General features: G+C 41.3%; 1 protein-coding gene across 1 annotated transcript in view; it reads right to left on the bottom strand.

Annotated features, from left to right (window-relative positions):
• Positions 1-690: 690 nt before the first annotated feature.
• The window catches only part of CDH2 (cadherin 2), a 250,820-nt gene continuing 223,982 nt past the window's right edge, over positions 691-27,528 (bottom strand). Inside the window, exons 15-16 of the mRNA XM_061399687.1 lie at positions 14,499-14,663; positions 691-2,102 (exon numbers count right to left, since the gene is read on the bottom strand). Of these exons, the coding sequence (XP_061255671.1) occupies positions 1,896-2,102; positions 14,499-14,663 (372 nt within the window). The 3' untranslated portion in view covers positions 691-1,895. The remainder of the gene's footprint in view (positions 2,103-14,498; positions 14,664-27,528) is intronic.

Genomic DNA, 27,528 nt, shown 5'->3' with positions numbered 1-27,528 from the left:
ACTAGATACATCAAACAATGGCTTTGATGGATTGCCTGGGAATTCCCAGCATGCACTGCACTTTCCAGGGCCAAGTCTATCCCTTTTTGGTGAGGTTTTCCTGCTGTGGGTGCTCTAGTGCAGTGGTCCCCAACCTTTTTGACACCAGGGATCGATTCTATCAAAGACAATTTTTTCACAGAATGGAACTAGATAGTTTCGGAATGATTCACACACATAATATCTATGATGCTACTGTAATCTGACAGGAGGCAGGGAGTTCAGATAGTAATGTGAGTGATAGGGAGTGGCTGTAAATACAGATATAGGTCTGTGGCCTGGAGGTTGGGGACCCCTGCTCTAGTGGGAAAAGCCTGTTAGAGTCAGCGCCAACTACAGACAGGAGCAGAAGGGAATAAAAGCTCAAATGCTGTTAAGAATTACACAGAGTTCACTGATGTGATTTGCATATACCATCTTCAGTGCAGTCGATTCCTGGGTGGCTTGACGTTTTCGTTGTATGATCAAGTTTTCTCCACTGCTCACCGGACACGGCTGGCTGCCACGCTAAGGGCTTTTTGATGGTGAACAGCGCAATAACCAATTCATACTTTTGTACTGCAGTTCTCAATGCAACTCCAGGACCTGGGATTTTTGCAACATTCAAAGCATCTCAAGTAGAAAAGAAAAAAGTTCAAACAAGTCACCAGATCCAAAATTAGCATTTTATTCAGAACGCTGGGGTCAGAGGTGTATCATTTATATTCTGGTACACAATACAGAGGCAAAGCTGTTGTCAGAAGTCTCTCCAGTTTAAAAGCTTTTTTTTTTTCATTTTTTTTTAAAAACACACACTGCAGTAGTACCACCAGTGTCAGGTCACCCCTTTCATTTCTTGTCTTTCCTTTTTTTTTGTTTTTTTTTGGTACAAATTATGTAAAACATTTGTGCTAAGAACTTTTCTCCCTCCCCAAACAAAAAGAGAAAATAAAAAATAAAAAAAAATTAAAAAATTAAAAATTGAGTATTCTAACTACAGCTCAACAATTGAATCAAATGTCACTTTGTTTTGTAAATACTTTATCCATAACGAAAGATATAAACATGCAAAAAACCTGAATCCATAGTCCAAATAATACATACACATGTTCTGAAGTTTCTGCACTTCTCCATAGACTATGCCAATAAAACATTATGTACACATACCATTTTTACAGTGAAGTGGAAAAAATACAGTAAATAAAAAAGTGTACATGGATTAAGACCAAAATGTGTCTAACATTCTAGTTTATGAAAAAATTCAATTTTGCTACAAATTGGTGATATGAAAACTCCCTTTATTTGCAACCAGCTGCGTAAGTTTTAAGATTTTAGTGGAAAAAAAAAACAAAACAAGAAACTAAAGTCTAAAACTAGAAATAATGTACATTTTCCAATCTCATGGTCTCAGCCCCCAAGGTAATAAAATTGCTCCATGAGTGGTTGGTTTGTCTGTTTAATTCCATATTTTTAATAAAAGCAAATGCGATGTAACAAAAGCGTGTCGAAGCATATCATGGTTTAACTTACTGCTCCCACCACAAAATATTTTGTCTTTTACTTATCATTTCAGAAATCAGTACCATTAAAGCCTTAAACATAAAACTAATTCCAATCTGAAAAAGGTACAAAAAGGCACATAAAATCCCAGTGCTTCTGTACTGTAAAATTCAAGTGTAACTGAGCTCAGTGTTTTCCAAACAGTATTGGATCACCGATATTCCCTCTGAGCCCAAATTGGTTTGCAGCCTCTGCCAAAGCCTCCAGCAAGCACTGTGCTAGTAGACTACAAAGTTAAAGCCTAGCTTCTGAATGCTTTTTGGGAATATCAGTTGCAATTGTTTGTACTTGTCCAAAAACCAAGTTCACCCTGAAGTTCAGTCATCACCTCCACCGTACATGTCAGCGAGTTTCTTGAAGCGGGGCCCCCAGTCGTTCAGATAGTCATAGTCCTGCTCACCTCCACTACTGGAGGAATTAAGGGAGCTCAAGGACCCGGCCGTGGAGCCACTGCCTTCATAGTCAAAGACTAAGAGGGAGTCGTAGGGCGGAGCGGTGGGATCGTTGTCAGCAGCTTTAAGGCCCTGCAGTTGGAAGACACGGAAAGGATGAAAAGAGGGTTACAGTGAGCGAATCCACAAGCAGACGCTAGTGGTCCCGCGGCATCAAACACCTGTTTTTAAGTTTCCACCTGCATTCCACCACATGCACAACCCAGAGAAGCTGGGGTTATCACCATGCTTGAAAGTTAGACAAAAATCAATGGATGTGTTTCCTCTGCAAAGAACTGTAAGGAATCTAGCTCAGTGAGGCTGAGACATACCATGGGACGGGGTTAACTGGAGAAGGCAGTTCACAGGTGACAGAAGTGAACCACCAACGGCCTGAAGCTAGAAAGGGAGGATCTTAAATGAAGTTTGGTAATACATGAGTATAACCCTGCATTGGACAGGACTAGTTTTTGAATTATCACACGTGGAGTGAGTGACATGAAACACCATGGAAGGTTATGAAATCATGTGCTATGTGGACCCTGATCTGTGTAGAGTCAGAGTCATAGGATTTTGACAACGAACTGGTTTAGTGGAAATTATATGCAGGGCAAAAAGAGACATAGAAATGAGTGCCATGGCATCCCTGCCCTCTATAATTTACAACCTAGTAACAGGCATTACTACAGTATGACACAAATGATAAATAAGTAACAAGACTATGAAATTTAGGCAAAAATCATCAGGATGCTAAAAACAAATACTGATTGGCTCGGAGAGCTGGGTGTTCAAGGAAGAAGTGGCATTCTGTCTGACATAAATTTGGAAGGTATCAAAGGAAGAACAAAGACAGGCCAGATGTGATTATATACAAGGAAAGTTAGTCACTAAGTTAATAAAGAACAGAGTGACTTCTACCATCCACAGACTCTAGAAAAGTCATGATCCAATATCAATACACAGTATAAATATTGGGGAAGTGGAACCCAAAAATCTAAAATTATCTATCTATCTATCTATCTATCTATATATATACATATATACACACACACACACACACATACAGGGCTCTTAAAATTAACTGAAAAAATAAGAACCAGTGAAATGACTATCAATAAACTTAACTCTTGCACAAAGATGCTTTTTTATATATAACTCATGTATCTGTATGGAGAAGGCAATGGCACCCCATTCCAGTACTCTTGCCTGGAAAATCCCATGGACGGAGGACCCTGGTGGGGTGCCATTTATGGGGCTGCACAGAGTTGGGCACGACTGAAGTGACTTAGCAGCAGCAGCATGTATCTGCAGCTAATTCATAATTACTATATAAAACCTTAAGAATTTAATGTATGTCTATTTGCCACATACTAATGGACATGAGTCTGAGTGAACTCCAGGAGTTGGTGCTGGACAGGGAGGCCTGGCGTGCTGAGATTCATGAGATTGCAAAGAGTTGGACACGACTGAGCGACTGAACTGAACTGAAGTATTTATTTACTTTTTTTCCCATTTCCATTCTACCAGTCCAAGATAAACCACAGTTAGTCTCTAAACAGTCACTCTCTCTCCCCACAACTCTGCTTTTTTAAATTTTGGTGGGCTCATTGTGGCTCCTCTTGTCCAAGATGTGATGAACTGTCTATCTTTAGATCAATCCTTCCAATCTACATATGTTTCATAAATACCTAATATGTTTTTTTTTGTTTTTTAATAGGAGGAAGAGGAAAAAGAGCATGAAAATTATGGTCAGTATGTGTAGTGTTAAGAGGTCAGACACTGGGGTGACACCTCAGCTCTGCACAGTACAAGTTTTGGCTCAGTTGCACCAGCCCTATTTCCTAATCTGCAACTGTAATCACAGTAATACAATCATTATGAAGTGCAAATAAAATAAAGGTGACCCAAGGGTATCTCCCCACAGGATCTGGCACTTGTTACAGCTCAGGAATATTAGTGAATTTTTTTTTTTAATTTAAGTTTAGATTAAAAAAAATTCTTGCTTTGAAATTTGAAAAAAGAAAAATAAATGTGGAGACATGCTTTAAGGGAATGATCGAAGGCAAAAGGAGAAGGGGACAGCAGAGATTGAGATGGTTAGATAGTATCACCAACTCAATGGACAAGAATTTGAGCAAACTCTAGGAGATAGTGAAGAAGAGGGGAGCCTGGCATGTTGCAGTCCATGGGGTTGCAGAGTTGGACAAGACTTAAGAGATTAAACAAAAACAACAAGGGTTTTAAGAAACAAAATGGCAGCTGTTTGACTTCAACCAAAAATTTGAAAAAAGTACATACTAACACTTCCTCACGCCCGAGTCTGTCTCCCCAACAATCCTAACCTTTAGTTAAATACCACTTTTTGTCTTCTCAAGTACACTATAAGCCAGACATGCCTGTGTAAAATAAAGTAAGTCTTCCTCCAACCACATCCATATATAATACATAAATAATTTTAGATAGGATTTTCTTGACTATATTTACAGAATAAGCTAAAGGACAATTCTGTTAAGCCTGAGATGGGCAAACTCCAATTTCTCAAAATTCCTGATTTTTTTTTTGTGGCAGATTGTGTTACCGTCCTCAGTGATTCACCATCCTCTCCCCATGGGTGGATCACATGTCCACAGCACCACAAGGGCCACCCTGGAGCCAGCTGACTTCCCCAACCCATGGTCAGGCTTGGCCACCCGACTGGCCCTGGCCAATGAACAGAAACAGAAGTGTGGAGACCAGAAGAGCCTAATGCTCCATCAGCCCCTCATCTTTTCCCTCTGCCTGCCAGAAGAAGGGTCTGCACCAGAGGCGAGTTTTCCTTCTGCCTGGATCCTGAAACACAGAAGACATGTGGATCATGGTATCAACACAAAACTGGAAATACAGAAAGGTGAAGCCTAAGATGAACTGGAAAGCGACAATGGTGTGGCGTCACGTGTGCCTGGATTCCGGATGAAAGCCATGGCCTATGTTCTTGTGACTTAGAATAATTACTGGAAGCTGCCTGGTTTTCACTGGGGTGTTAAAAGGCCTGAGACTTTCATTAAATGTCAACAACACCTAATTGATATCCTCAAAATAGTTTAGTTCAGTTCCTCAGTCGTGTCTGACTCTTTGCAACCCCATGGACTGCAGCACGCCAGGCTTCCCAGTCCATCACCAGCTCCAAGAGATAGCACAAACTCATGTCCATAGAGTCGGTGATGCTGTCCAACCATCTCATCCTCTGTCGTAACCCTTATTCTCCTGCCCTCAAGCTTTCCCAGCATCAGGGTTTTCTCCAATGAATCAGTTCTTCTCATCAGGTGGCCAAAGTACTGGAGTTTCAGCTTCAGCATCAATCCTTCCAATGAATATTCACGGTAGATTTCCTTTAGGATTGACTGGTTTGATCTCCTTGCAGTCCCAGAGACTCTCAAGAGTATTTTCCAAAACCACAGTTCAAAATCATCAATTCTTTAGCACTCAGCTTTCTTTATGGTCCAACTCTCCCATCAATACATGACTACTGGAAAAACCATAGCTTACTAGACGGACCTTTGTTGGGAAAGTAATGTCTCTACTTTTTAATATGCTTTATAGTAGGTTGGTCATAGTTTTCATCCAAGGAGCAAGCATCTTTTAATTTCATGACTGCAGTCACCATATGCAGTGATTTTGGACCCCCCAAAAATAAAGTCTGCCACTGTTTCCACTGTTTCCCCATCTATTTTCCATGAAGTGTTGGGACCAGATGCCATGATCTTAGTTTTCTGAATGTTGAGCTTTAAGCCAACTGTTTCACTCTCCTCTTTCTCTTTCATCAAGAGGCTCTTTAATTTGTTATATCAAAACAGATATAACACTGGTGATAATCTAGTCCTATACTCACCATCAAGAGTTTCAAAAGTATTTCCCCTTTTTTTCTATTGGAACTCTACAATGTTGTATTAGTTTCTGCTGTACAGCAAAGCGAATCAGCTCTAAGTATACATATATCCCCTCTGTTTTGGATCTTCTTCTCATCTAGATCACCACAGAACACTAACTAGAGTTCCCTGTGCTATACAGTCAATTCTCATCAGTTATCTGTTTTGTGCTTACGAAGGTGGCACCAGCAGTAAAGAAGCTGCCTGCCGATGCAAGAGACGCAGGTTCGATCCCTGGGTCAGGAAGATCCCTTTAAGTAGGAAATGGCAATCACTCCAGTATTCTTGCCTGGAAAATTCGATGAACAGAGGAGCTTGGCAGGCTACAGTCCATGGGGTCGAAAAGAGTCAGACGTGACTGAGCACAGCACAGCAGTGTATATGTGTCAATCCTAAACTCCCAATCCATCCCACCCCATTTCCCGCTTGGTATGCATGTTTGTTCTCTATGTCTGTGTCTCTATTTTCTGCTTTGCAAATAGGTTCATCATCACTTTTCTATATTTCACATATATGCATTAATATATGGGATTTGTTTTTCTCTTTCTGACTTACTTCACTATCTATGACAGTTTTTAGATTCATCAAAAATATTTCTTAAAATTTTTTAACTCCTACCGTGGCTTTCTGATCATTCTGATAGTTGCTGAATCTATGTTTTATTTCTACATTAAAAAAAGAGGTTAAGGCTATAAAACCCATGAGAGGTCACTACTAGCCAAAACATCAAACGCTGTCTCAGGTTCTTCTGATTACAAAAGGGCAAATCCCACTGAACTTTTCAAGAATTCTTAGGCAAGCCATCTTTCTGGGCTGAAGGTTAAGTACTTTAAGTCCCTGCCACTTGGTGAGCACCGATTTTTATCTGAGAATAAAATATGACTTTTCTGGGTAAGGCATTATATAAATTCCGGGTACTATTTTGGTAATTCTAAAAAGATCATAGTCAAGTCCCTAGAAACTGATCTTGACAGGCAGGCAACCAAAGCGAACACACAGATAAATCCGGAGTGGTGGGGGCACAGAAGCTCTGGTTTTTCCTTATGGAATTCCTTTTTTTTTTTAAATTTATTTTTGGCTGTGCTGGGTCTTTGTTGCTGTGTGGGTTTTCTCTAGTTGTGCTGAGTAGGGGCTACTCTTTGTTGCAGGGCACAGGCTTCTCATTGTGGAGGCTTCTCTTGTTGCAGAGCACAGGCGCTTGGGTTCAGTAGCTGTGACACACAGGCTTAGTTGCTCCACAGGACATAGAATCTTCCGAGGGCAGGAATGAAACCCAAGTCCTTTGTGTTGGCAGGCGGATTCTCATCTACTGTACCACCAGGGAAGTCCCTGGGATTCCTTTATTTGTTGGTGTGGACACCATTTCACATGTCTGACACACTTTTGCCAAATTTACAAAAAAAACTGTGTTTCTCTCTCCCTATTGGGTCTGACTACATCTATAAGAGGATGTGTTTGTTTCACCTTTCCTGGAGAGGCAGATCTTGAACTCTGGATAAATCTGAACTAGTTTCTGCAGTAAGCTACCTCTGTCATATCAAAGCTGCAGCTCTGGCTGAATTCTTGCTGAGCTTGTATTTATAGACTTCTGATCCCATGTTTTATGGTGGAGGCATGCTTTACAGGGACCATAAACATTCACATTCTTGTGTGAAGGAACACATTAGGGATAATAAAACCCAAGAGTCAGTCCCTAACAGTCAGTCCCCCTACTGTCTCAAATCTACTGCCTCAGTTCAGGTCATCATTACACCCTGCTTCAAAGTGTTAGTTGTTCAGTCGTGTCCAACTCTTTGCAACTCCATGGACTGTAGCCCACCAGGCTCCTCTGTCCATGGAGTTCTCCAGGCAAGAATACTGAAGTGGGTTGCCATTTCCTTCTGCAGGGGATCTTCCTGACCCAGGGATGGAACCCAGGTTTCCTGCACTGCAGGCAAATTCTTTACTGTCTGAGCCACCACGGAAGATCTCCAGGGAACATCCTGCCTGGACCATGGCAAAAGCTTCTTTAGCGGGTTTCCATGTCCCCAGGACTCTATCTTGCCAACTACTGTTGGTTCCTCTCTCAGACATTATTTGATGTCACACCCCCAACCCCAAGTAAAACTTTCTGACTGCTATCCCCTGTAGCAATGCTTCCAAAATAAGGGAGGAGTCCCCCTGGGGGTATGCAAGATGATTTTTAAATGGTGCGTGTGTGTGTTAGTTGCTCAGTCGTGTGGGACTCTTTGCGACCCCAAGGACTATAACCCTCCAGGCTCCTCTGCCCATGGGATTCTCCAGGCAAGAATACTGGAGTGGGTTGCCATTTCCTTAAACGGTGCACAGGCATTTTAAAACAATTATTTTTATTTAAAAGAAGTTAAAATTGATAAAATATTTAAATGCATCATAAAAGCTGTTTGCAGACATGGAAAAGACTAGGAGGCGTTACTTAAATGCCTGAAGCTGGATGTTAGGGTAACCTATAGTATATAGTCAAAACCCTTCAAGAAGCAGTCATTTCACCTTTCCCTTGCAACTCTTCTCAATTCCAGCAACCATAACTGAATTATTCACTAAATTATTCAGCAAAATCCCCTCAAACCTAAAAACATCTTACTTTTGGAGTATCTCCATGTTATTTACATATTCATTTCCTGCTAGCTGAAACGTAATTCCCTTTGTTTAAAATGTCCTATGTCATATTTTTTTTCATTTGATTAATTTCCATCCATCTATCCATCTGTTTAAAGGCCATTAAAAATGTCACTTCTGTTTCCTGGAATTCTTCCCCAAACCGTGACTGAGAGTAGTTCCTGTGGTCTCTCTGGTCCTCTTTATTTCTATCGCCATACTTTGGTTGTACTGGATCATGACATCCCTTTCTGCTGAGGTGGTTCTGTACTCATTTCAGATGCTGCACACACTGCTTGACATCCAACAGCTATTCTAGATGGTAATTTGTACTATTGTCCTGGGCTTAGTTTGCTCACATTGGCACCTTGCTCATGTTTATATTTATACCTTTCAGAAGAAGCCAGGATTTAGTTTTAAAATATCTGCAAATATAAAAGTATATCATGATCGCGTGAAAGTGAAATTCTGTGACTTATGAGTGCCAACATTACTATATCCTTTTCTGGAGAATTCACTTTACTTCAGCTTTTTTTTTTTTTTTGGAACTAGAGTATTTTACTTGTTTTATTTACAATTAAAGGGCAGTACAAAGTTTTTACTCCTGAATAGCAGCTGTAATGATAATATGATACTGACAGTAATTAAGAGATTTTACAGTCACTATACTAAGCACTTTATGTGGACTGTATTATTTCAATCTTAAAAGAAGGGTCTATTATTATCCCTGTTTCATAAATAAGGAAACTAGAAATCTAAGTGATTGCATCCAAGGACCCTAACCTTGTACAAGGTAACAGAGCTGTTAAATGAGGCACCTGGATTTGAACTTCAACACAAAAGAATATATTAAATTTAATTACTGGAGAAAAAAGGCAAATATTTTAAACTTTGGTAGTTTTAAATACGTTATTCCAGGAGTGCCTTCCATACATTTTAAAATAATATTGACTGAAAGTTGGTCTTTTAACAGAAATATGCCCTTGGTTTTTATATTTCTGAGATAAAGAAATACACAGGATTAATATAGTTATTGGAGGTATGCTAATATCTACTGTTGGCCTGAGATTAAATTACTTTTAGTTTCAACTTTTCACCCTCCGAAGATCTTATTTAGAAGTCTCAAAACAGGATGAAATTCTGTGCTTGAAATTCAAAATGTGTGATTTATTTTACGTTATCTACTAGTCTAGAAATGTTATCATTTTTGAGATTCATTATTTAAATAAACAAAGTAGAAACTGTTCTCATGAGCTTACCTATTCTTTACATCTATAAAAACACTCCAATTATAATCTCCACTATATTCTTCTTCCTTTGGAACATTCAGTACTATGCTAAATCAAATAAAACCTAGATATAAAGAAATCTGTTTGCATTTTAAATGTAGTTATAGGTGCCTTCAACTCAAAACTTTACCTGTATTTATTTTTATCAGTCTAGTTATAGAAAGATACCAAACAAGTCTACACAGTGAGTTTGAATCTTATCTCTGATTTGGGTCTTTTAACAGTTTGATTCCACTGAACTTTCTCACAGAACTGATCGTCACACCCCTGGACCCACTTTGTAGTTGTTTTCTGTGAGCCCTTAAACGCCTTAGACTTTCTTCTTTCTGTGTCCAAAAGTAGGGCATTTCTAGGTACAGACTCAGGGTTCCCCTTTCTCCTCTCCTCCACATTTCTGTGTCTTACAATCACATCCAGTTTTGAGGATTTAGCAGTCATTTGGGGAATGATTTCCAAACGCGGTCCTCTTGTCCATTCATGTACTCACCAAACCAGTTTGCCCACAAAGGTCCCCCAGGGATGCACATTCCCTCCTCTGGACCACCGGAGGGCCCTGAGGTTATGAGAAGGGATGCTTGGATAGGAGTAATGGAGGGAGGTGAGTTGCAGGTACAAGCGGATGCCGCTGGACGGCGCCCATCCTTACTCTGTGTGCCTGACCCTTCACGGGCAACTAATATTTAGAAAAAGAGGAAAGGGTGTTCCAGGCAGGAAAAACAGTGTGGGGCCTGGCGCTGGCATGGAATTACAAGCTGAGATAAGGAACTACAAGTAGAGGTCTCTGTTGCCTGCCTGTAGAATGCAGGTGGGGGAGGGGCCTGAGAGGAAGCTGGATCGCCGAGTTAAGAACCAGATCCAACGGGGGCATCCAACGGGGAGAGTTCAGATACTGGAATGTTTGCCTGGTATGGAGATCATGCTAGGAGCAACTTGGGGAACTCACACCGAGAGCCTCGCCCTCTATTGTCTTATCCATGTGTCACAGGCAGTGGATGTACACAGTAGCTATATGGCAGTTATCTGCTGAATGAATGATCCTCAACCAAGCTCAAGACGACTGCCAAATGAGCCATTTCTAACAAAGGCAGACAACTTTCAAATTATGAATGGGCTGTATTTCAGAAGTTGATGTGCAAAGTCAGTTGTTCGGAACAAACTTTTTCATTTAGGTATTCACACGTTTGTTATAATCTCCAGCCGCTTTTGAAACTGTGTACCTGAGAAAGGAGATTTCCACATGGAAATTCCTACTGTGTACCTCTTCCTACTGTGCCATTAGAACGGTTGGGTAACTGAACCTTATTACCTAAATACTCTCCTCTCTTTACTGAAGGAAGTCCAGTCATATTTTTTCAAAAACGGGGACTTCCCTGGGGGTTCAGTGGCTAAGAATCCGCCGGCCAATGCAGGGGACACAGGTTCGATCCCTGGTCTGGGAAGATTTCCACGTGCTGTGGGGCAACTAAGCCCATGCGCTGCAACTACTGAAGCCCAAGTGCCCTAGAGCCCGAGCTCCACAACGAGAGAAGCCACTGAAATGAGCAGCTCTCGCTCCGCACTAGAGAGTAGCCCCTACTCGCTGCAACTGAAGAAAAGCCGCAGGGCAACGAAGAACCAGCACAGCCAAAAGTAAATAAATAAATGACGCATGCCCCACACCTGTCCCAGTCCTTGAACTTGAAACGACGGAATCTAGGAGCTGCTCAACACAGTAGATGCTCAGGTTACACAACGAAGGTCAGGAAATAACCCTCATCCCAGAGAGTGGACATGCTGACACAGGAGAGAGAAATACCAACAGCTATATCCCACGTGAGGGCTATGACCCAGGGAGTGTCCTGGTATTAATAATAACCCTTCACAGAGGTATCATAACAGCTTCAGAGAGAAGAGGATATTTGAGCTGCATCTGAAGGCTAAATGGGTATCTCCTGACAGTTAAGAAGGAAGAGCTTTGCAAAAGCTGTTGCTGTTGTAAAAGTTGTTGTTGTTCAGTCGCTCAGGTGGAAAAGTTAATTTATAGTTAAGTCTGTGATGCTTGTGAGGGATTACAAATAGTTTGGTGGGGCTACAGCACAAGAAGGGAATATGGATGGAAAGGAGGGCAGGACAGATTACAAACAGCCTTAGAAATGACCCTTAGTGCTTGAACTTTCTCTTGAGAAAAGAGGAGTGTCCCGACAGAATGGAAGAGTCCCACAGAACAGTGATACTTCAGGGAAACCCTCAGGTGAGTATTAGTTGAATTTCACTGAAGCCAGAATTCTTGCTTTATGAAAGTCCAACAACCACAGGAATTAATAATAAGGATGAAAGCTAAATTAGAAGTAAACTCATCAAGCATGCTTACATATTCAAAAATATCTAGTTATATATGTGTGTGTGTGTGTGTGTGTGTGTATACTCCTGCTAATTCCCCTAACCAAGCCTATTGTATAAATAATCTGGAAAAGTCAGGACATATTTTTACACATAAAGGAGTTACCTAGGCTTTGTTTTTGCCTTCTGTCAGCTTTTAAATCATGTCTACTACAAATTAACCTATTAGCTATTTAACAGAATTGAATAGATATGTTCAAAAAGCATATTTTTTAGGAAGCATATGTACTTTAGGAATAGATAGTAATGAATATTTGTAAAGACAGATTAGCTAATTGTGTTTCAAAACTTTTCCTACAAACTATAAGAGGATCTAAAAACCTAAGGTAGATTGATTATGTAGATGTAATATATGACTGTTTCATGGAAGCCTAGGAAATGAGGCTTCCCTGGTGGCTAAGATGGTAAAAAAAAAAAAAAAAAAAATTCTGCCTGCAATATGGAGACCTGAGTTTGATCCCTGAGTCAGGAAGATCCCCTGGAGGAGGGAATGGCAACCCACTCCAGTATTCTGGCCTGGAGACTCCCATGGACAGAGGAGCCTGGTGGGCTACAGTCCATAGGGTTGCAAAGAGTTGGACATGACTGAGTGACTAACCCTTTCATTTTCAGGAAATGAATCTTATCAGCACAGGAGTGAAGGCAGTAATATACAACAGATGCTTTCCACTGTGAAAGGCACTGGGACCAATCCTGGTCTTGCTGTTTCTGAATGCCAGGGCACGGCCAGAGAACATGAGTCTTGTCATATAGTCACAATCAATATCAATATGTATCATTCTCTTAAACTAACAATAAAAATTCCAAAGAAGAATTGCAGTAAAACTGTAGACATGATCAAAAGAAGCAGTATTAAATCATTTGACTTCAAAACTTCAGGATTAAATGTAGCAGAACTCTTGGTCAGTAATGAAATAAAAGAATGCCATAATAATTTTGACAGTGGAAATCATTATCTGTTATATTCAACAGAGAATTAGCGTGCCTCTTGCAGAAGCTCTTAAAACTCCTCAACTAGACAAGTATTTAAATCACTTACATAATATTTAATTTAGCTGTTCTTCCTGCTAATCTTATTTGATGGAACTCTCTAGTCATTGGGTGCATGTATGCTAAGTTGCTTCAGTTGTGTCTTACTCTTAGTGACCTTAAGAAATATAGCTCCTCTGTCCATGGGATTCTCCAGGCAAGAACACTGGAGTGGGTTGCCATGCCCTCCTCCAGGGGTTCTTCCCAACCCAGGGATCAAATCCGTGTCTCTTATGTCTTCTCACTTGGCAGGTGGGTTCTTTACCACTGAGTCACCTGGGTAGTCACTGAATTCTCTTCATTTGTGGGATTCAAAGGGTACAGTGTGAGGGAAATGAAAGTGAACTATTATTGCAAGTATTAGTGCTAATAAATGAAATTAGAATACACTATAATATCATTGGGGCTTTCCTGGTAGCTCATCTGGTAAAGAATCCACCTGCAATGCAGGAGACCTCAGTTCAATTCCTGAGTCAGGAAGATCCCCTGGAGAAAGGATAGGCTACCCACTCCAGTATTCTTGAGCCTCCCTGGTAGCTCAGTCGGTAAAGAATCTGCCTGCAATGCGAGAGACTTGGGTTCGATCACTGGGTTTGGAAGATCCCCTGGAGGAGGGCATGGCAACCCACTCCAGTATTCTTGCCTGAAGAATCCCCAAGGACCGAGGAGCCTGGCAGCCTACAGTCCATGGAATTACAAAGAGTTGGACATGACTGAGTGACTTAAACACAGAACATAATATCTTTAGCCTATTGATTACTTGTAATCATGGGAAAAATCCTTGGGAGAGAGTGTGACTAATACTGGTAACATATAAGGCTGTGATTTACAAAAACAGAATATTAGTTGACAGATCTCTTTAGGGCTGATCAGAGCCATCTCATCTGTTCTCTGTTACTGAAGTCACATTGGCTTTTGCACAAAAATAACATTAAAAAAAAGAGCTGTATTTTAATGAACTACATAGCTATATTCTCATCAAATTGTCGTCTCCATAGTACTTCTGTTGTTTAGTTGCGCAGTTGTGTCCAATTCTTTGCGAACCCATGGACTGTAGCCCATCAGTCTCTTCTGTCCATGGGATTTTCCAGGCAAGGATACTGGAGTGGGTTGCCATTTCCTCCTCCAGGGGATCTTTCCGATCCAGGACTGAACCTGCATCTCCCGCACTGGCAGCTGAATTCTTTACCACTGAGCCACCTGGGAAGCCTCAATAGTACCGTTAGCATCCAATAAACACCCTTTTAAAGAAAGCGAATCTCTCTCGGCACCTCATTAATGAAGTCCCCGATGTCCCCTGGGTGTGGGGCTGCAGATCGAACCGGGTACTGGGGCTCCGCATGGATGGGCCTCTCATCCAACCGTCGGATTCCAACTGGCTTGATGGCATCTGGCTCTACCGTATCAGGCTGCTGGAGCTGGCTCAAATCGTAGTCCTGCAAGAGACAAGGCCAAAACCCCATAGGAGATGGGCATGAGGATGGAAACTTACAACCTCTGTTTTTAAACGCATACCCAGAATGCACAGAAATGAATGAAATTTAACATAATGGAAAAGTTGCCACCACGAGCTTTTCATGTTATGATTAAATATTGCTTTCACGCAGCTCTTTCTTCTGTGTTTTTCATTTCGACAGTCTGTGCGCCATCTGCTTTCCTATGTTCCTCATCAGCTTCCAATGGGAAACAGCAGTGAGAGGAGGTCCCGCTACAAAATGACTAAAAAATCGACTAGAAAATACGGTAGTACCACAAAAGCAAAAGTGCTCATTAAATGTTGATGGGGTTCAGAACAGGCTGCCCTCAGGTATGGCAACGTGGCATATTAAATATCTGAAGCTCAAGCACTCTTTTAAAAAACAGCCAAAACAGGAAAGTCACTCTGACTCTCCCCATCTCACCCTTCTTCTCTGAAACAGGTCACAAAATTCTGATGTGAAAGGCTCCCCTCTCCTTGAACCAGGAGGAGGGAACCCTCCTCACCACCAGAGATTAGCATTTGGGACCGAGAACTCTGTACAAAGAAACTTCCTTTTTTATGATAGTAAAATTATGTGTTTATGATATAAAACTCAGAAAATTAAAAATTATAAACAGAAAATGATCTCATTTATAATTTTATAATGTAACAGTCATATTTGGGTGTATTTGGTTATAAAAAATGCTATTATTTTAAAAAAAAATTTTATTGGAGTATAGTTCATTCACAATGTTGTATTGGTTTATGCTGTACAGCAAAATGAATCAGTTATACATATACATATATCCACTCTTTTAGATTATTTTCTCACATAGGTCATTAGAGAGTGTTGAGCAGACTCCCCTGTGCTATAGAGTAGGTCCTTATTAGTTATCTACTTTATATATAGTAGTGTGTATATGTAAACTCCAATCTCCTAATTTATCCCTCCCTACTCTTACCGGCTGAGGGTCACAGGTTTGTTTTCTGCATTTGTAACTCTATATCTGTCTTGCTGACAACTTCATTTGTGCTCTTTTTTAATGTTCCATATATAAGTGATATAACCACATTTGTCTTTCTCTGACTTACTTCACTCAATACGGCAATCCATGCCGCTGCAAATGACATTATTAATATTTTTTAAATGGCAAACTTTCTCAAACTAACCCTATTTTCCTAGTTACTTCTTCACCATTTACTACTCTAAGCCCAAGACCTTTGTCTTATCAATTGTCTACAAAGTTACTGTTTCTTTGTCTACAGGGTATAAACACTCCCAGCTCTGGTCGCTTCTTCCAGGGCCTGCATTCTCTGTGGAGATTCTCATGTGAAGGCAAAAGTTCCATCAAATGTGTCTGTTCTTCTCCTGTTAATCTGTCTTTGTTGGTTTAATTTTCAGACCCAGCCAGGGACACTAGGAGGGTAGAGAAAACTTTTCCCTCCACTACAATATTATATTGATTTAATACTAAAAAAAAAAAAAAATTGTTGTAACTGTATTTTCCTTTACTTAAAGGAAAGCTTTAAAATTCCATGGATGGAGGAGTCTGGTGGGCTGCAGTCCATGGGGTCGCTAAGAGTTGGACACGACTGAGCGACTTCACTTTCACTTTTCCCTTTCATGCATTGGAGAAAGAAATGGCAACCCACTCCAGTGTTCTTGCCTGGAGAATCCCAGGGACGGGAGAGCCTGGTGGGCCTCCGTCTATGGGGTCGCACAGAGTTGGACACGACTGAAGCAACTTAGCAGCAGCAGTTAGTTCATCAAGGTTTCAAGACCACGCTTCTCTTCAAACATCTGTAGGAAGTGTGCGCATGCTCAGTCGCATCTGACTCATTGCGACCTGGGGGACTATAGTCTGCAGGGCTCCTCTGTCCATGGAATTCTTCAGGCAAGAATACTGGAGTAGGTTGCCATTTCCTCCTCCAGGGGCTCTTCCCAACCCAGGGATTAACCCACGTCTCCTGTGTCTCCTGCATTGGCAGGCAGGTTCTTTACTACTAGCGCCACCTGGGAAGCCCCCTCAGTGCCTAGAGTCTGCACACTATTATCGGTGGGGCCAGTCTGATCTGTGCCCTTTTTTCTTAAAGAATGGCTTTGACATTTTTAAAGGATTATTTAAAACAGTGGTAACAATGAACAAGAAGAATATCCTACTGAGACTATATATAGGCCCTGAAGACTTACATTCAGCCCTTTACAGAAAAAGTTTGTCAACCTCTGGCTCAGAGGTATGAGGCTAGGGAGTGTGTATTCTCTTCCAGAGCAGTTCTGGGGGCATGTCTTTGAAATACAGCCTGTCCACTTCAAGAGGCAGAGAAGAACTTGGGAAGAAGGATGCCCTGGGCACTGGTTGGACCTTTAACTATTTTTAGCTTTAGCATTAGCCAGCTGAACAGCAATGTACAAAGACACTAAGTATAATGTGGAAATGCATCAAAATTTTAGGTTTGGGCAAATACTTTATATTTTTCAAACCTCTAAATTCTGCTAATAAGAAACATCACATCCCTAGCTTAACCAAAATTATCTAATTCACTGTTGATATTTACAGAAAGTACAGATTTTATGGTCCTCTTTTTAGTTCAGGCTTCATCTCTGTCTAAAACCACCTCAAAACTGTTTACAGTATCTCTATAGGGGTTGCAAAGAGTCGGACACGACTGAGCGACTGATCTGATCTGATCTGATCTGGTAGTGGTTTTGATTCATTCAACGCTTGAATATTTACCATGCTCTGGCAATGCTCAGGATCCTTTACATATGTTCGCTCATTCATACTCTGAACAACACTGCGTGACGCTGAGTTTTATTATCCTCTTTTAAGAATTGAGGAAACTGAGTCTAAATCACTCAAGTCATTTGTCAAAGGCTCCAGATCTAATAAGACACAGAGATATGCTAGGACTTCAAACAGATTAAGACTCCAAAGCCTAGCTCTTGTCCCAGCTACAAGGTTGGGATGGATGAGGGAGGAGGGGCAGGGATATGAGGAATGATTAAAACAACAGAGGAGATAAGAGGGGAAGGGTCACTGATATTCATCCCATTCTGTACCAGGCGCTACACCAGCCTCCTATAAGTGTCTTTTCATTATCATAATTTGAGATAAAGAAACAGACTCAGGAATGTTGAGTAACATGTACAAGGTCACACAGCCGCTATCCTATTGACATGAGCATCAAAACTTAGGTGTGTCTGATTTCAAAATGTTGCTCTAAAACCAAACACTAGGAACTTCCCTCATGGTCCAGTACTTAAGACTCTGCCTTTCAATGAAGGGGGTGCGGGTTCAATTCCTGGTCGGAAAGCTAACATCCCACATGCCTCAGGGCCCCAAAAACCCAAAACATAAAGCAGAAGCAATACTGTAACAAATTCACTAAAGACTTTAAAAATGGTCCACATAAAAATAATCTAAAAAATATATTAAAAAAAAATAAAACTGAACTCTGTTGAGATGCCTTCATTCTAGACTACCCTCCCCTAAACAAGTCCTTACCAAGGGCTTCAGCTAAGCTAATGAGTGAAGGCACTCAGAAAAAGCTCCTCTCTGAGGGATGGACAAGGTGACATGGGAGGCAGGTATATAGAGTAGGACAAATCAGCGTGGGATGTAAACTCGGTACAGTGCCAAATATAAAATGCTCAGAAAAGGAAAGAACACATCAGATTTGCACCTTGAATGACACGTGGGTTCAGGAGAAAAGACTGTTCTGGGGGAATCCACATTGTGAGCAAAGGTGTGCGGATGCAGTCTCCTGTCAGGGGAGCATATTTCAAAGCATCCATACAAACCTTGAGTGAAAACGCACCTTGATCTTGCACACATGTGCCTCCATTTAAAATTTTATAGAACGCATGAGTTATTTATAGACTATCTGAAAGCAGAGGCAGACAATGATACGACGACACAGATGCGAAAACCTTTGAAATGTTAAAATGCTTTTCACAAAATAGAAAGAGGGATTCATTTAGAGAATTCTGAATGCTTGCATGTGAAGAGGCATGGTTTTCCATGCCATGTTTAATTACATAACTACCAAGCTTAATAGAGGGGGTAACTGTGAGTAAGCGTGTCTTCTGATGGAAGCTTTTTGTAGAAAGGGGAAAACAGACTATAAGTATATGGATGATGACAGTTAATAAATATTTTTACACTGAGAGTGTAAAATGCTTTATTAGAGGTCTCAATTACATGAAATTAAGTAATTGAATCTTATGCTTAAGGACCGTCTTTAGAGTTAGTCACTCAATCATGTCTGACTCTCTGTGACTCCATGGACTGTAGCCCACCAGGCTCCTCTGTCCACGGAATTCTCTAGGCAAGAATACAGGAGTGGGTTGCCATTAACCTGGTGACATATTTCTTGACAGTCCTCAGTATATCATGAACATTCCATGTAAGAATACAGAGTGATTTCTGGGGCATAACTGAAGACATGAGAGGCAGTGAGATTTGCCTGTGCTATTTCTTATGTGGAAAGAACTTGTCCACCCTCATTTCTTATGTAGCTCCCACCATACCAAAGTAACGAACAGAAATCCATTATGTTTGGTCGACAGTGCAGAAAAAGTTTTTTAATAAGTTGTCAACCTATAGATGTTGGGATATTTTATCTGAAAACAGGAAGATCTGGCATAAAACCAGGCTTCACTTCTGACACAGCTATTTGTTACAGCTGAGAGCATCTAGCTTCTTTGGACAAGGACAGCCTGTCTACCTGGTCTGTTTCACTTATTAGTGTATACATACAACAGCATGTTCATTTATAGATTCTTATCTTTCGACAGCCCTTTCTTACTCTCCTAAGAACCAGAGCAGGTAGTTTCAAGATGTCTGTGGTTAATGTGTCAGGCCCACAGAAAGTGCTTATTAAAAACGTGTTGAGAATTTCAGCAGATAAGAACCCTCCTGCCAATGCAGGGGACACAGGTTCAATCCCCGGTCCAGGAAGATCCCACATGCCGTGGAGCAACTAAGCCCGTGTGCCCCAACTTCTGAGCCCACAAATTACAACTACTGAAGTCCGAGGGCCTAGAGCCTGTGGTCTGTATCAAGAGACGCCACTGCAAGGAAGAACAGCCCCTGGTCTCCCCAACTAGAGAAAGCCCATGTACAGCAACAAAGACTCAGTGCAGCCAAAAATTAATAAATAAATAAATAAGTGTTGAATGAAAGTCTCAGGGATGATATTCAAGCTGAGTGTGCACAAGAGCAACCAATTCAAGAAAGGTGCTTTGGATCGCATGACATGCCATGGCAGTAATTTATCAGGGGAAGGAAGAGAAAGACCCGGGGGCCCACTGCAGGGACTTATTGCCACGGTGAGTACCATCCCGCATGATGCAAACGTACATTGTTCCTCAGATACACTGACATCAAAAAAAGAGGCACAAAACCACTGATTTACAGGAAACTAGAATCTGGTTTAGAACATGCAGCTTAACTTTTCTTTGTGATGGTTTGCCTTGTCGATTTCAAATACAGGATATAAAAATCTGACGGTGGTATGAAGTGGGCAGAAGTGTCCTCAGGACACAGGGATGTGATTTTCTGTCCATATCCATCTGTGCTATATGGCAGAGTCCTGACCTGATAATTTTAAGCCTTTTGACAAGGGGTCGGTCTATGTGAGCCTCTTAAATTATACATCTGCATAATCTCATGATGCTTTACTTACACACACAAATTACAACATGAAGGATGAAAATTATAAAGAGAATTGTGGAGACTGGAAACATTCTCAAGGTCATTGGGTTCACGGACTTACTTCTGAAGATTATAAAGACACAGCCCCAGAAATCTTTGTTTGGTTCCTACGATTCTCTAGAGAAAAAGTGAGTCTGAAAATTCTCTGATGATTGTCAACCTTTTTAACATCAACTTTCCCTGATAAATCCAACTTTCAAAAGAAGGCCACAGAAAATCTTAAATAATGTTTGGAATGTGTTATTTGTCAATGATCATGAGAAGTAGGGGCTTCCCTGGTAGCTCAGCTGGTAAAGAATCTGCCTGCAAATGCAGGAGACCCTGGTTTGATTCCTGGGTTGGGAAGATTCCCTGGAGAAGGAACAGGCTACCCACTCCAGTATTCATGGGCTTCCCTGGTGGCTCAGATGGTAAAGAATCCACTTGCAATATTGAGAGACCTGGGTTTGATTCCTGGGCTGGAAAGATACATTGGAGGAGGGCATGGCAACCCATTCCAATATTCTGGCCTGGAGAATCCCCATGGACAGAGGAGCCTGGTGGGCAACAGTCCATGGGGTCACAAAGAGATGGACACAACTGGGCAACTAAGCACCTACACCCATGAAAAGTAGGCATGGAATTAGGGTTTTTAAATATTAACATTGCAAGTAACTGAAAGATTTTGTTTGGGTCTAAGATTTAAAATATCTTAAAGGTGATACAATTCTGGGAGAGTCAGTAAGAAGTTAGCAGCTTAAACTCTGGTTCTGCCTTTTCTTATTAAATTCCCCTGACTTGAAATGATTTATAATTGGTTCAGAAAAGAATACCAGGAATCAACCTTAAGGCATTTGGTTATGTTTAAATAGAGTAAAATGGTGTTTTAGGATAAGAAATTCTGGAGTCCCAGGCAGAAATTTCAGAAAGTCCCATGACTGGCAAAAACTACAGACTTGTGCAATTACGTGTTTTAAAGAGTGATGGAAATACTCCTTTTCCATTTCACAAGTATCTTAAGGGAGCCTACTGGGTACCTGATGCCATTTTCAGCTCTGAGAGTGTGAAAGAAGGAAATCAGCTTTTGTTGGTGCCCATCATCGGTCAGGAGTTACCTTAGGTGCCTCCTCATGGGATTCCTCAGACACTCCAAGCAAAACCCTGCCGTTCTATCCCATTGATTCCCGTAACTTGGAGAGGTTAATGATTTGCCCAAGGTCACAGACTCAGACAGTGTGGAAGAGGCAAACAGAGACCAGCAGAACAATCAAAGTAACAAATACAAAAGCTGTATCTTCAGATACAGAGAAGAGACTTGTGGTGGCCAAGGGGGCAGGGTGGGGGAGGAAGGGGCGAGGAGTTCAGGATTAGCAGATGCAAACCACTCTCTACAGGACAGATAAACCACAAGGTCCTACTGTGTAGACAGGCAACCATATTCAATATCCCACAATAAACCACCATGGAAAAGAATATGAAAAAGAACATATACGTGAGTCACTTTACTATATAGGAGAAATTAAACACAACATTGTAAATCAACTAGACTACACAAAAATAAAAAGCTGTATCTTGTCGTCTGGGCCAGTGAGGAAATGAATAGAAGAGTCTGCTGAGCAGGGGGACACGAGGCGCTTTAAGAGCCAGAAGGGAAGTTCAAGGTAATCATGCTAAGAAGGCATGGGGACCTAGGACTCTGGTCTGTGCATAGCTGGCTGAAGCCTCACTGACTTTTAGTCAGAACTGAGTCTTCACTTGTCTCCAACAGTCTGGCACGTGAGGCACAGGGAGAGGGCTCAAAGCTCCCGGTCCATTTTCAGCCTCCATGGGTGAGAACCGGGGGTGGAACACAAGAGCCAGTTTTGCTACATCCCAGGCAAGGGGCAGTTCAAGTGGAAATATTCCTTTTACAGTAGTAAGAGCAAGGAAATTTTCAAATTCCTAAATATATAAACATTTTTTTTAATTAAACTTTTCATTTTGTACTGGAGTATATAGGTGATTAACAACGTTGCGAGTATCTCAAGTGGACAGCAAAGGGACTCAATACACAGATATGTATCCATTCTCCGCTCCCATCCAGGCTGCCACATAATGTTGAGCAGAGTTTGCTGCGCTATACAGTAGGTCCTTGTTGGTTTGCTATATTTGAAATGGATAACTCGTAAGGTAAACATTTTGAATGTTTCAAGACAGAGAAATAAAAATACTAACATGAAAGTAAATGAACAAAATTCTCAAGGGAAAAAAAAGTTACCCGGGAAAGAGCTGACCATGGCACAGGCAAGAAACTCTCAAAAAGGAATGGGAGACAGCAAAGGAGAACATTACCACCTTACCCTATATAGCTCCTGGCATTAAAAATAACTGAATAAAATAGCAATAAGGCGTCAACACATTACCATACAGCTGCTGAGAGGTAAGTCAGATGCCCTTGCAACTTTATGTAAATTACATTACAACCTGATTTTCTTCCCCAGTGAGATATGGTTATGATGGTAACTATCTACACAGGTGAACTGCTGTGGAAAACTAAGTTGATTCTATGGATTATGAAAGTCCCCAAAACCAAAAAAATTGCTAATATCTTTTCTGGTTTACCTGATAAACCTAACAGAAATAAAATAACTTGGAGACTTAATATACAGATGAAGGTTCTCCATTCTCAGTTTTCATCCACGTTTGTCTCACTGGAGAACCAATTTTCCACTCCCCACAATGGAGGGAGGTGAGCCTCCATTAAACACATTCATTGCTTCTGCTTCCTTGGTTTACTGTTCATACTACTCTGCCTGGTGGTCCAGTGGTTAAGACTGCATTTCCAACGCAGGGGGTGCGTTTTGGGGAATAAAGATCCCACCCGTTGAGGGACACAGCCAAAATTATATATATATATATATATATATATATATATATATAAAAACTCTATGGGTAAAACTGTTACAAAAATATGGAAAGTGAAGCTGTGAAAGAGGTGCTGCTGAAAAAAACGAGGATATGGCTACCCAGAGCATTTCCAGCAGAGTTGAGGGCTTCCCTCAGAGCTCAGTTGGTAAAGAATCCTTCTGCAATGCAGGAGACCCCAGTCTGATTCCTGGGTTGGGAAGATCCCCTGGAGAAGGGAAAGGCTACCCACTCCACTATTCTTGGGCTTCCCTTGTAGCTCAGCTGGTGAAGAATCTGCCTGCAATGTGGGAGACCTTGGTTCGATCCTTGGGTTGGGAAGATCCCCTGGAGAAGGGAAGGCTACCCACTCCAGTATTCTGGCCTGGAGAATTCCATGGGGTCGCAAAGAGTCAGACACGACTGAACAACTTTCATTTTCACTGTCAAAAGGGGCTTCAGAAAGATGATGCTTCTTCAGAAATTTGAGATTAATTTTTATTCTATAATTTCCCATTCTTTCCATGTCATTCAGTGACAGCCCTAAATACATGGACATATTTTCTTAACCCTTTCAAGCACCATGTATCTTGGGAGACAAAAAGTGTAACCTCCAAATGCATCTTCAGTAATATTTTTACCCCAAGTCCCAACTTTACAAAAAACAAAAATGCCATCACCCTGATAAGGTCAAAGTCATTCTACCTTAGCAGGACCTATTATTCTAGCTTGGAGGAAATCTAAAAATAGGTAATGAAGTAATGGCAATATTTGGTTGGGAATATGGCGACAGAGCAACCAAGTCCTTCACTTGTTTATGTCACATCGGTTTGGAATTTCCTTTAAGATAAATGTAAACATAAAATCAATACAGAAAAGGGAGCTTCATGTTGTGACTTTAAAAAATGGATTCTAAAACCAGAGAATCTAGATTCAAATCCTGGCTCTCTTGGATCTAACTGAGGGACTTAGGTGGATTATATACATTTCCTGTGCTAACTTACACAGTAGTCAACCTTTGGACAAAAAAAGTGAATGAAAACTTTATTAATGGAAAAAGTCTATAGCAGAGATCAGCTTTTTCTGTAAGGACTTAACAGTAAGTATCTGAGGCTTTGGGGGCCATAGAGTGTCTGTCAAAATATTGGGTTGGCCAAAAAGTTTGTTCAGATTTTTCAGTACTATTTTATGGGAAAACCCAGAGTGAACTTTTCTGCTAACCCAATCCTTCAACTCTGCTGCTGCTGTGTATTAGTAGCCATAGACAGTATGTAAACTATGGACATGGTGCAAAGCTGTGTTCCAATATAACTTTACTTACAAAAACAGATACTCGTAGATTGGGCCAGTTGGTAGAACTCTGGCATATTCACCACTTAGTATCTTAGGTTTTGGTTTCTGTTTTTTGTTTGTTTGTTTGCTTTTGTACACCAGTAACACGTACTTGGCATACAAATCTTTGCTACTTTATCATTGGGTAGCTTTCCATACCTCTTAAACCAAATGTGATAAACGTAATTACTCAGGAAGAATGAATATTAAAATGAATTACATAAAATATGATGTTCATTTATGTGAAGTGATCAGGGTAGCAAATAAAAATTCACATGCAAATCAAGTCCATATTAAAAATACTGAGTGCCCAGTAGGGAATGGATATCGGCCAGTTCAGAACATACGTTGTCTGTAGCTTACCACTGTGAGGCATCTGGCCAGGAAGGTTTTTGAAAACAGCATGGAAAAGGGATGGCAGTGTGCTAACCCAAATTCCTGGTGAAACTTTCCTCTGGTGAAATCAGTGTCACTCTTTCAATAACTAATATATTCTGGTGTTTGCAGGTGGGTATGAATGGATGAATAACTTGGGAACACATTTAACAGAGTGTGCTTCAGCCAACAATGAAAATGCTGAAAGTGGTCTCCATAGGTATGTCCAGAGTCAGCCATCTGTTAGTTACTTTGCTTATAAAGCAGAAAGATTTTGTAAAGCAGTTATTCAGAAGGATCAACTATAGCAGTTCTATTCTCTGCTTGAGTCAGAGGGTTGGGCTAGGTTGCCCACACTGGGGGTACTTCCTGAGACTGGCGGGTAATCTTCAGAGACCATCTTGGCTTGAGCAGAGATCTCTGGTCTCGGGGAACTGGCTGGTTTGGTCTCCAGGTGCTCTCTTCTACCTCTGCCTCATTCTTCTGTCTAGGCATCCAGCCTGGATTTTAGATTTTAGTACCTGTTGCCCAGACTGTACCTCAGATCTCTTAACAACTTGGCTGCTCATATTGTTTCTCCAGATTCTATGTTTGTCAATGTCAAAATATGCTCCATTTTGTAAGCCATGCTTAACAAATTAATTAGGTCTTACTCTTTGCCTGTTCTAAGGCAAGATTAGCAGTAGTCATCTAACAAGCTGAAGCTAAGTGTTCAGCCTCATTGGTTTTATCTAGTAGTATCTTCCTGGAATAGACCAGTAAGAGTAAATAAAACATCATTCATCTGACCTCTATACTAGCCCACACAAGAGCTGGGCCCCTCTAGTCACATGGACCTGGGTGTGAAAACTGGACTAATGCACAGGTTTGTTGGGAAGATTATAAAAGACACATCAACTGAGAGCAGAGCCCAGTGCCTGACACAGAACATGTAATAAACAAGTATGTAATGAATCACAAGTGTTTATGAACATGATCATCATTTCCTGAAGCCATCAGACATTTCAAAAAAATGAGAGCAAAGTTATCAGGCTGCAATGGTTCAATGAACCCTGTAGAAAGACTTGCAAACTAAGAGATTCCAGAAGAGGGCCCAATGCACCAACATTCTATGCATCAGTGCCTGCCAGGTGCCAACTGTCCTAGAGAGTGGAATAAAAAATGAATGTGACAATTTCCTGCTCTCATGGGGTTTAAGGTCAGGACCAGGGCTGCACACAAGATCTCAAAATAGAGGCAGACAGAGCATGTTGCTAGAGTGCAGAGCAGACCCACTTGATTTAACCTGGGACCCCCAAGAGAAGATGTCCTGAGATGGAATCTTGGTGGCTTGGCCAGGCTGGGAAAGACCTTGAACTGAGCCACGAAAGTGGGAAATAACATGACACAGGTTAGATGTACAGAAGTTCAACTCTACTGCAGTTTAAAAGGCAAGGTGGAGGATCAATGAGAAGAGAAACTAAGTCATCACCCCAAAGAGTCCCTCTTCCCAAACCCAGAGTCACAGGAACTGTGGGTTCTTTCTCCATCTCAGGAGCTTCAGCTCTGTTGAAAGTGCTTTCAGTGTTATGCAGATGCTGGGGATCTGATCTAGTGATGTACTGAGCCTAATTCTGAGATCACGAAAGATACTAATTTCACTGGGAAAAAAGTTCAATTGACACTCACATGGCAATCATATCTTCTTTTTTTAAAGACCCCCCCCCCCTTTTTTTGATATGGACCATCTTAAAAGCCTTTATTGAACTCGTTGCAAAATTGTTTCTGTTTTAAGTTTTGGTTTTTTGGCCGTAAGACATGCGGATCTTAGCTCCCCGACCAGGGATTGAACCTGCACCCACCCCTACATTGGAAGGCGATGTCACAGCAGTCCCAGCAGTCACAACTGAGTCTCTTGGGTTTCGGAATCCTGGGCCACTAAAAAGAGCTCCTGTCACGGTGCCCTCTTATCCTGAAATGTGATTCCTCACACGTGCACGTCTGGATCTCAGTCAAGGAGACTTTAGTATCCCCATGGTGTATGGACGCCAGGTAGGCAAGAGCCGCTCTCCCTGGATTTGGCTGAGCCTGACACACCCTGTCCCATTTTCCTTAGCTGCTGGACCTCCTGCATCTCCTCTGTGTCCAGAGACCCCCTTCTTCCTGACACATCTGGATGAGTCAGATGGAACCTATGGATCTAGAACCTGCTGCGTAGTTACTGTGAGAAACACTACTCTCAGAGAACCTCAGAAGAGATTCTCAAACCTCAGGAATCCAATCAGGGTGGGCAGTGCTTTCCAGTAGGTCATCAAACCCATTTATTCTTTTTAAAAAGTACTTAAGTTATTCATGGACTTCCCAGGTGGCTCAGTGGGTAAAGAATCCGCCTGCAATGTGAGAGACATAGGTTTGATCCCTGGGTTGGAAAGATCCCCTGGAGGAGGGCATGGCAACCAACTCCAGTATTCTTGCCTGGGAAAACCCACGGACAGAGGAGCTTGGTGGGCTAACAGTCCACGGGGTCGCAAGAGTCAGACACGACTGAGCGACTAAACACAACTGTGAGTATTATAA

The sequence above is a fragment of the Bos javanicus genome, chromosome 24, assembly GCF_032452875.1.
Source record: "Bos javanicus breed banteng chromosome 24, ARS-OSU_banteng_1.0, whole genome shotgun sequence".
Taxonomy (NCBI): domain Eukaryota; kingdom Metazoa; phylum Chordata; class Mammalia; order Artiodactyla; family Bovidae; genus Bos; species Bos javanicus.
This window is presented reverse-complemented; position numbering and strand designations above follow the sequence as displayed.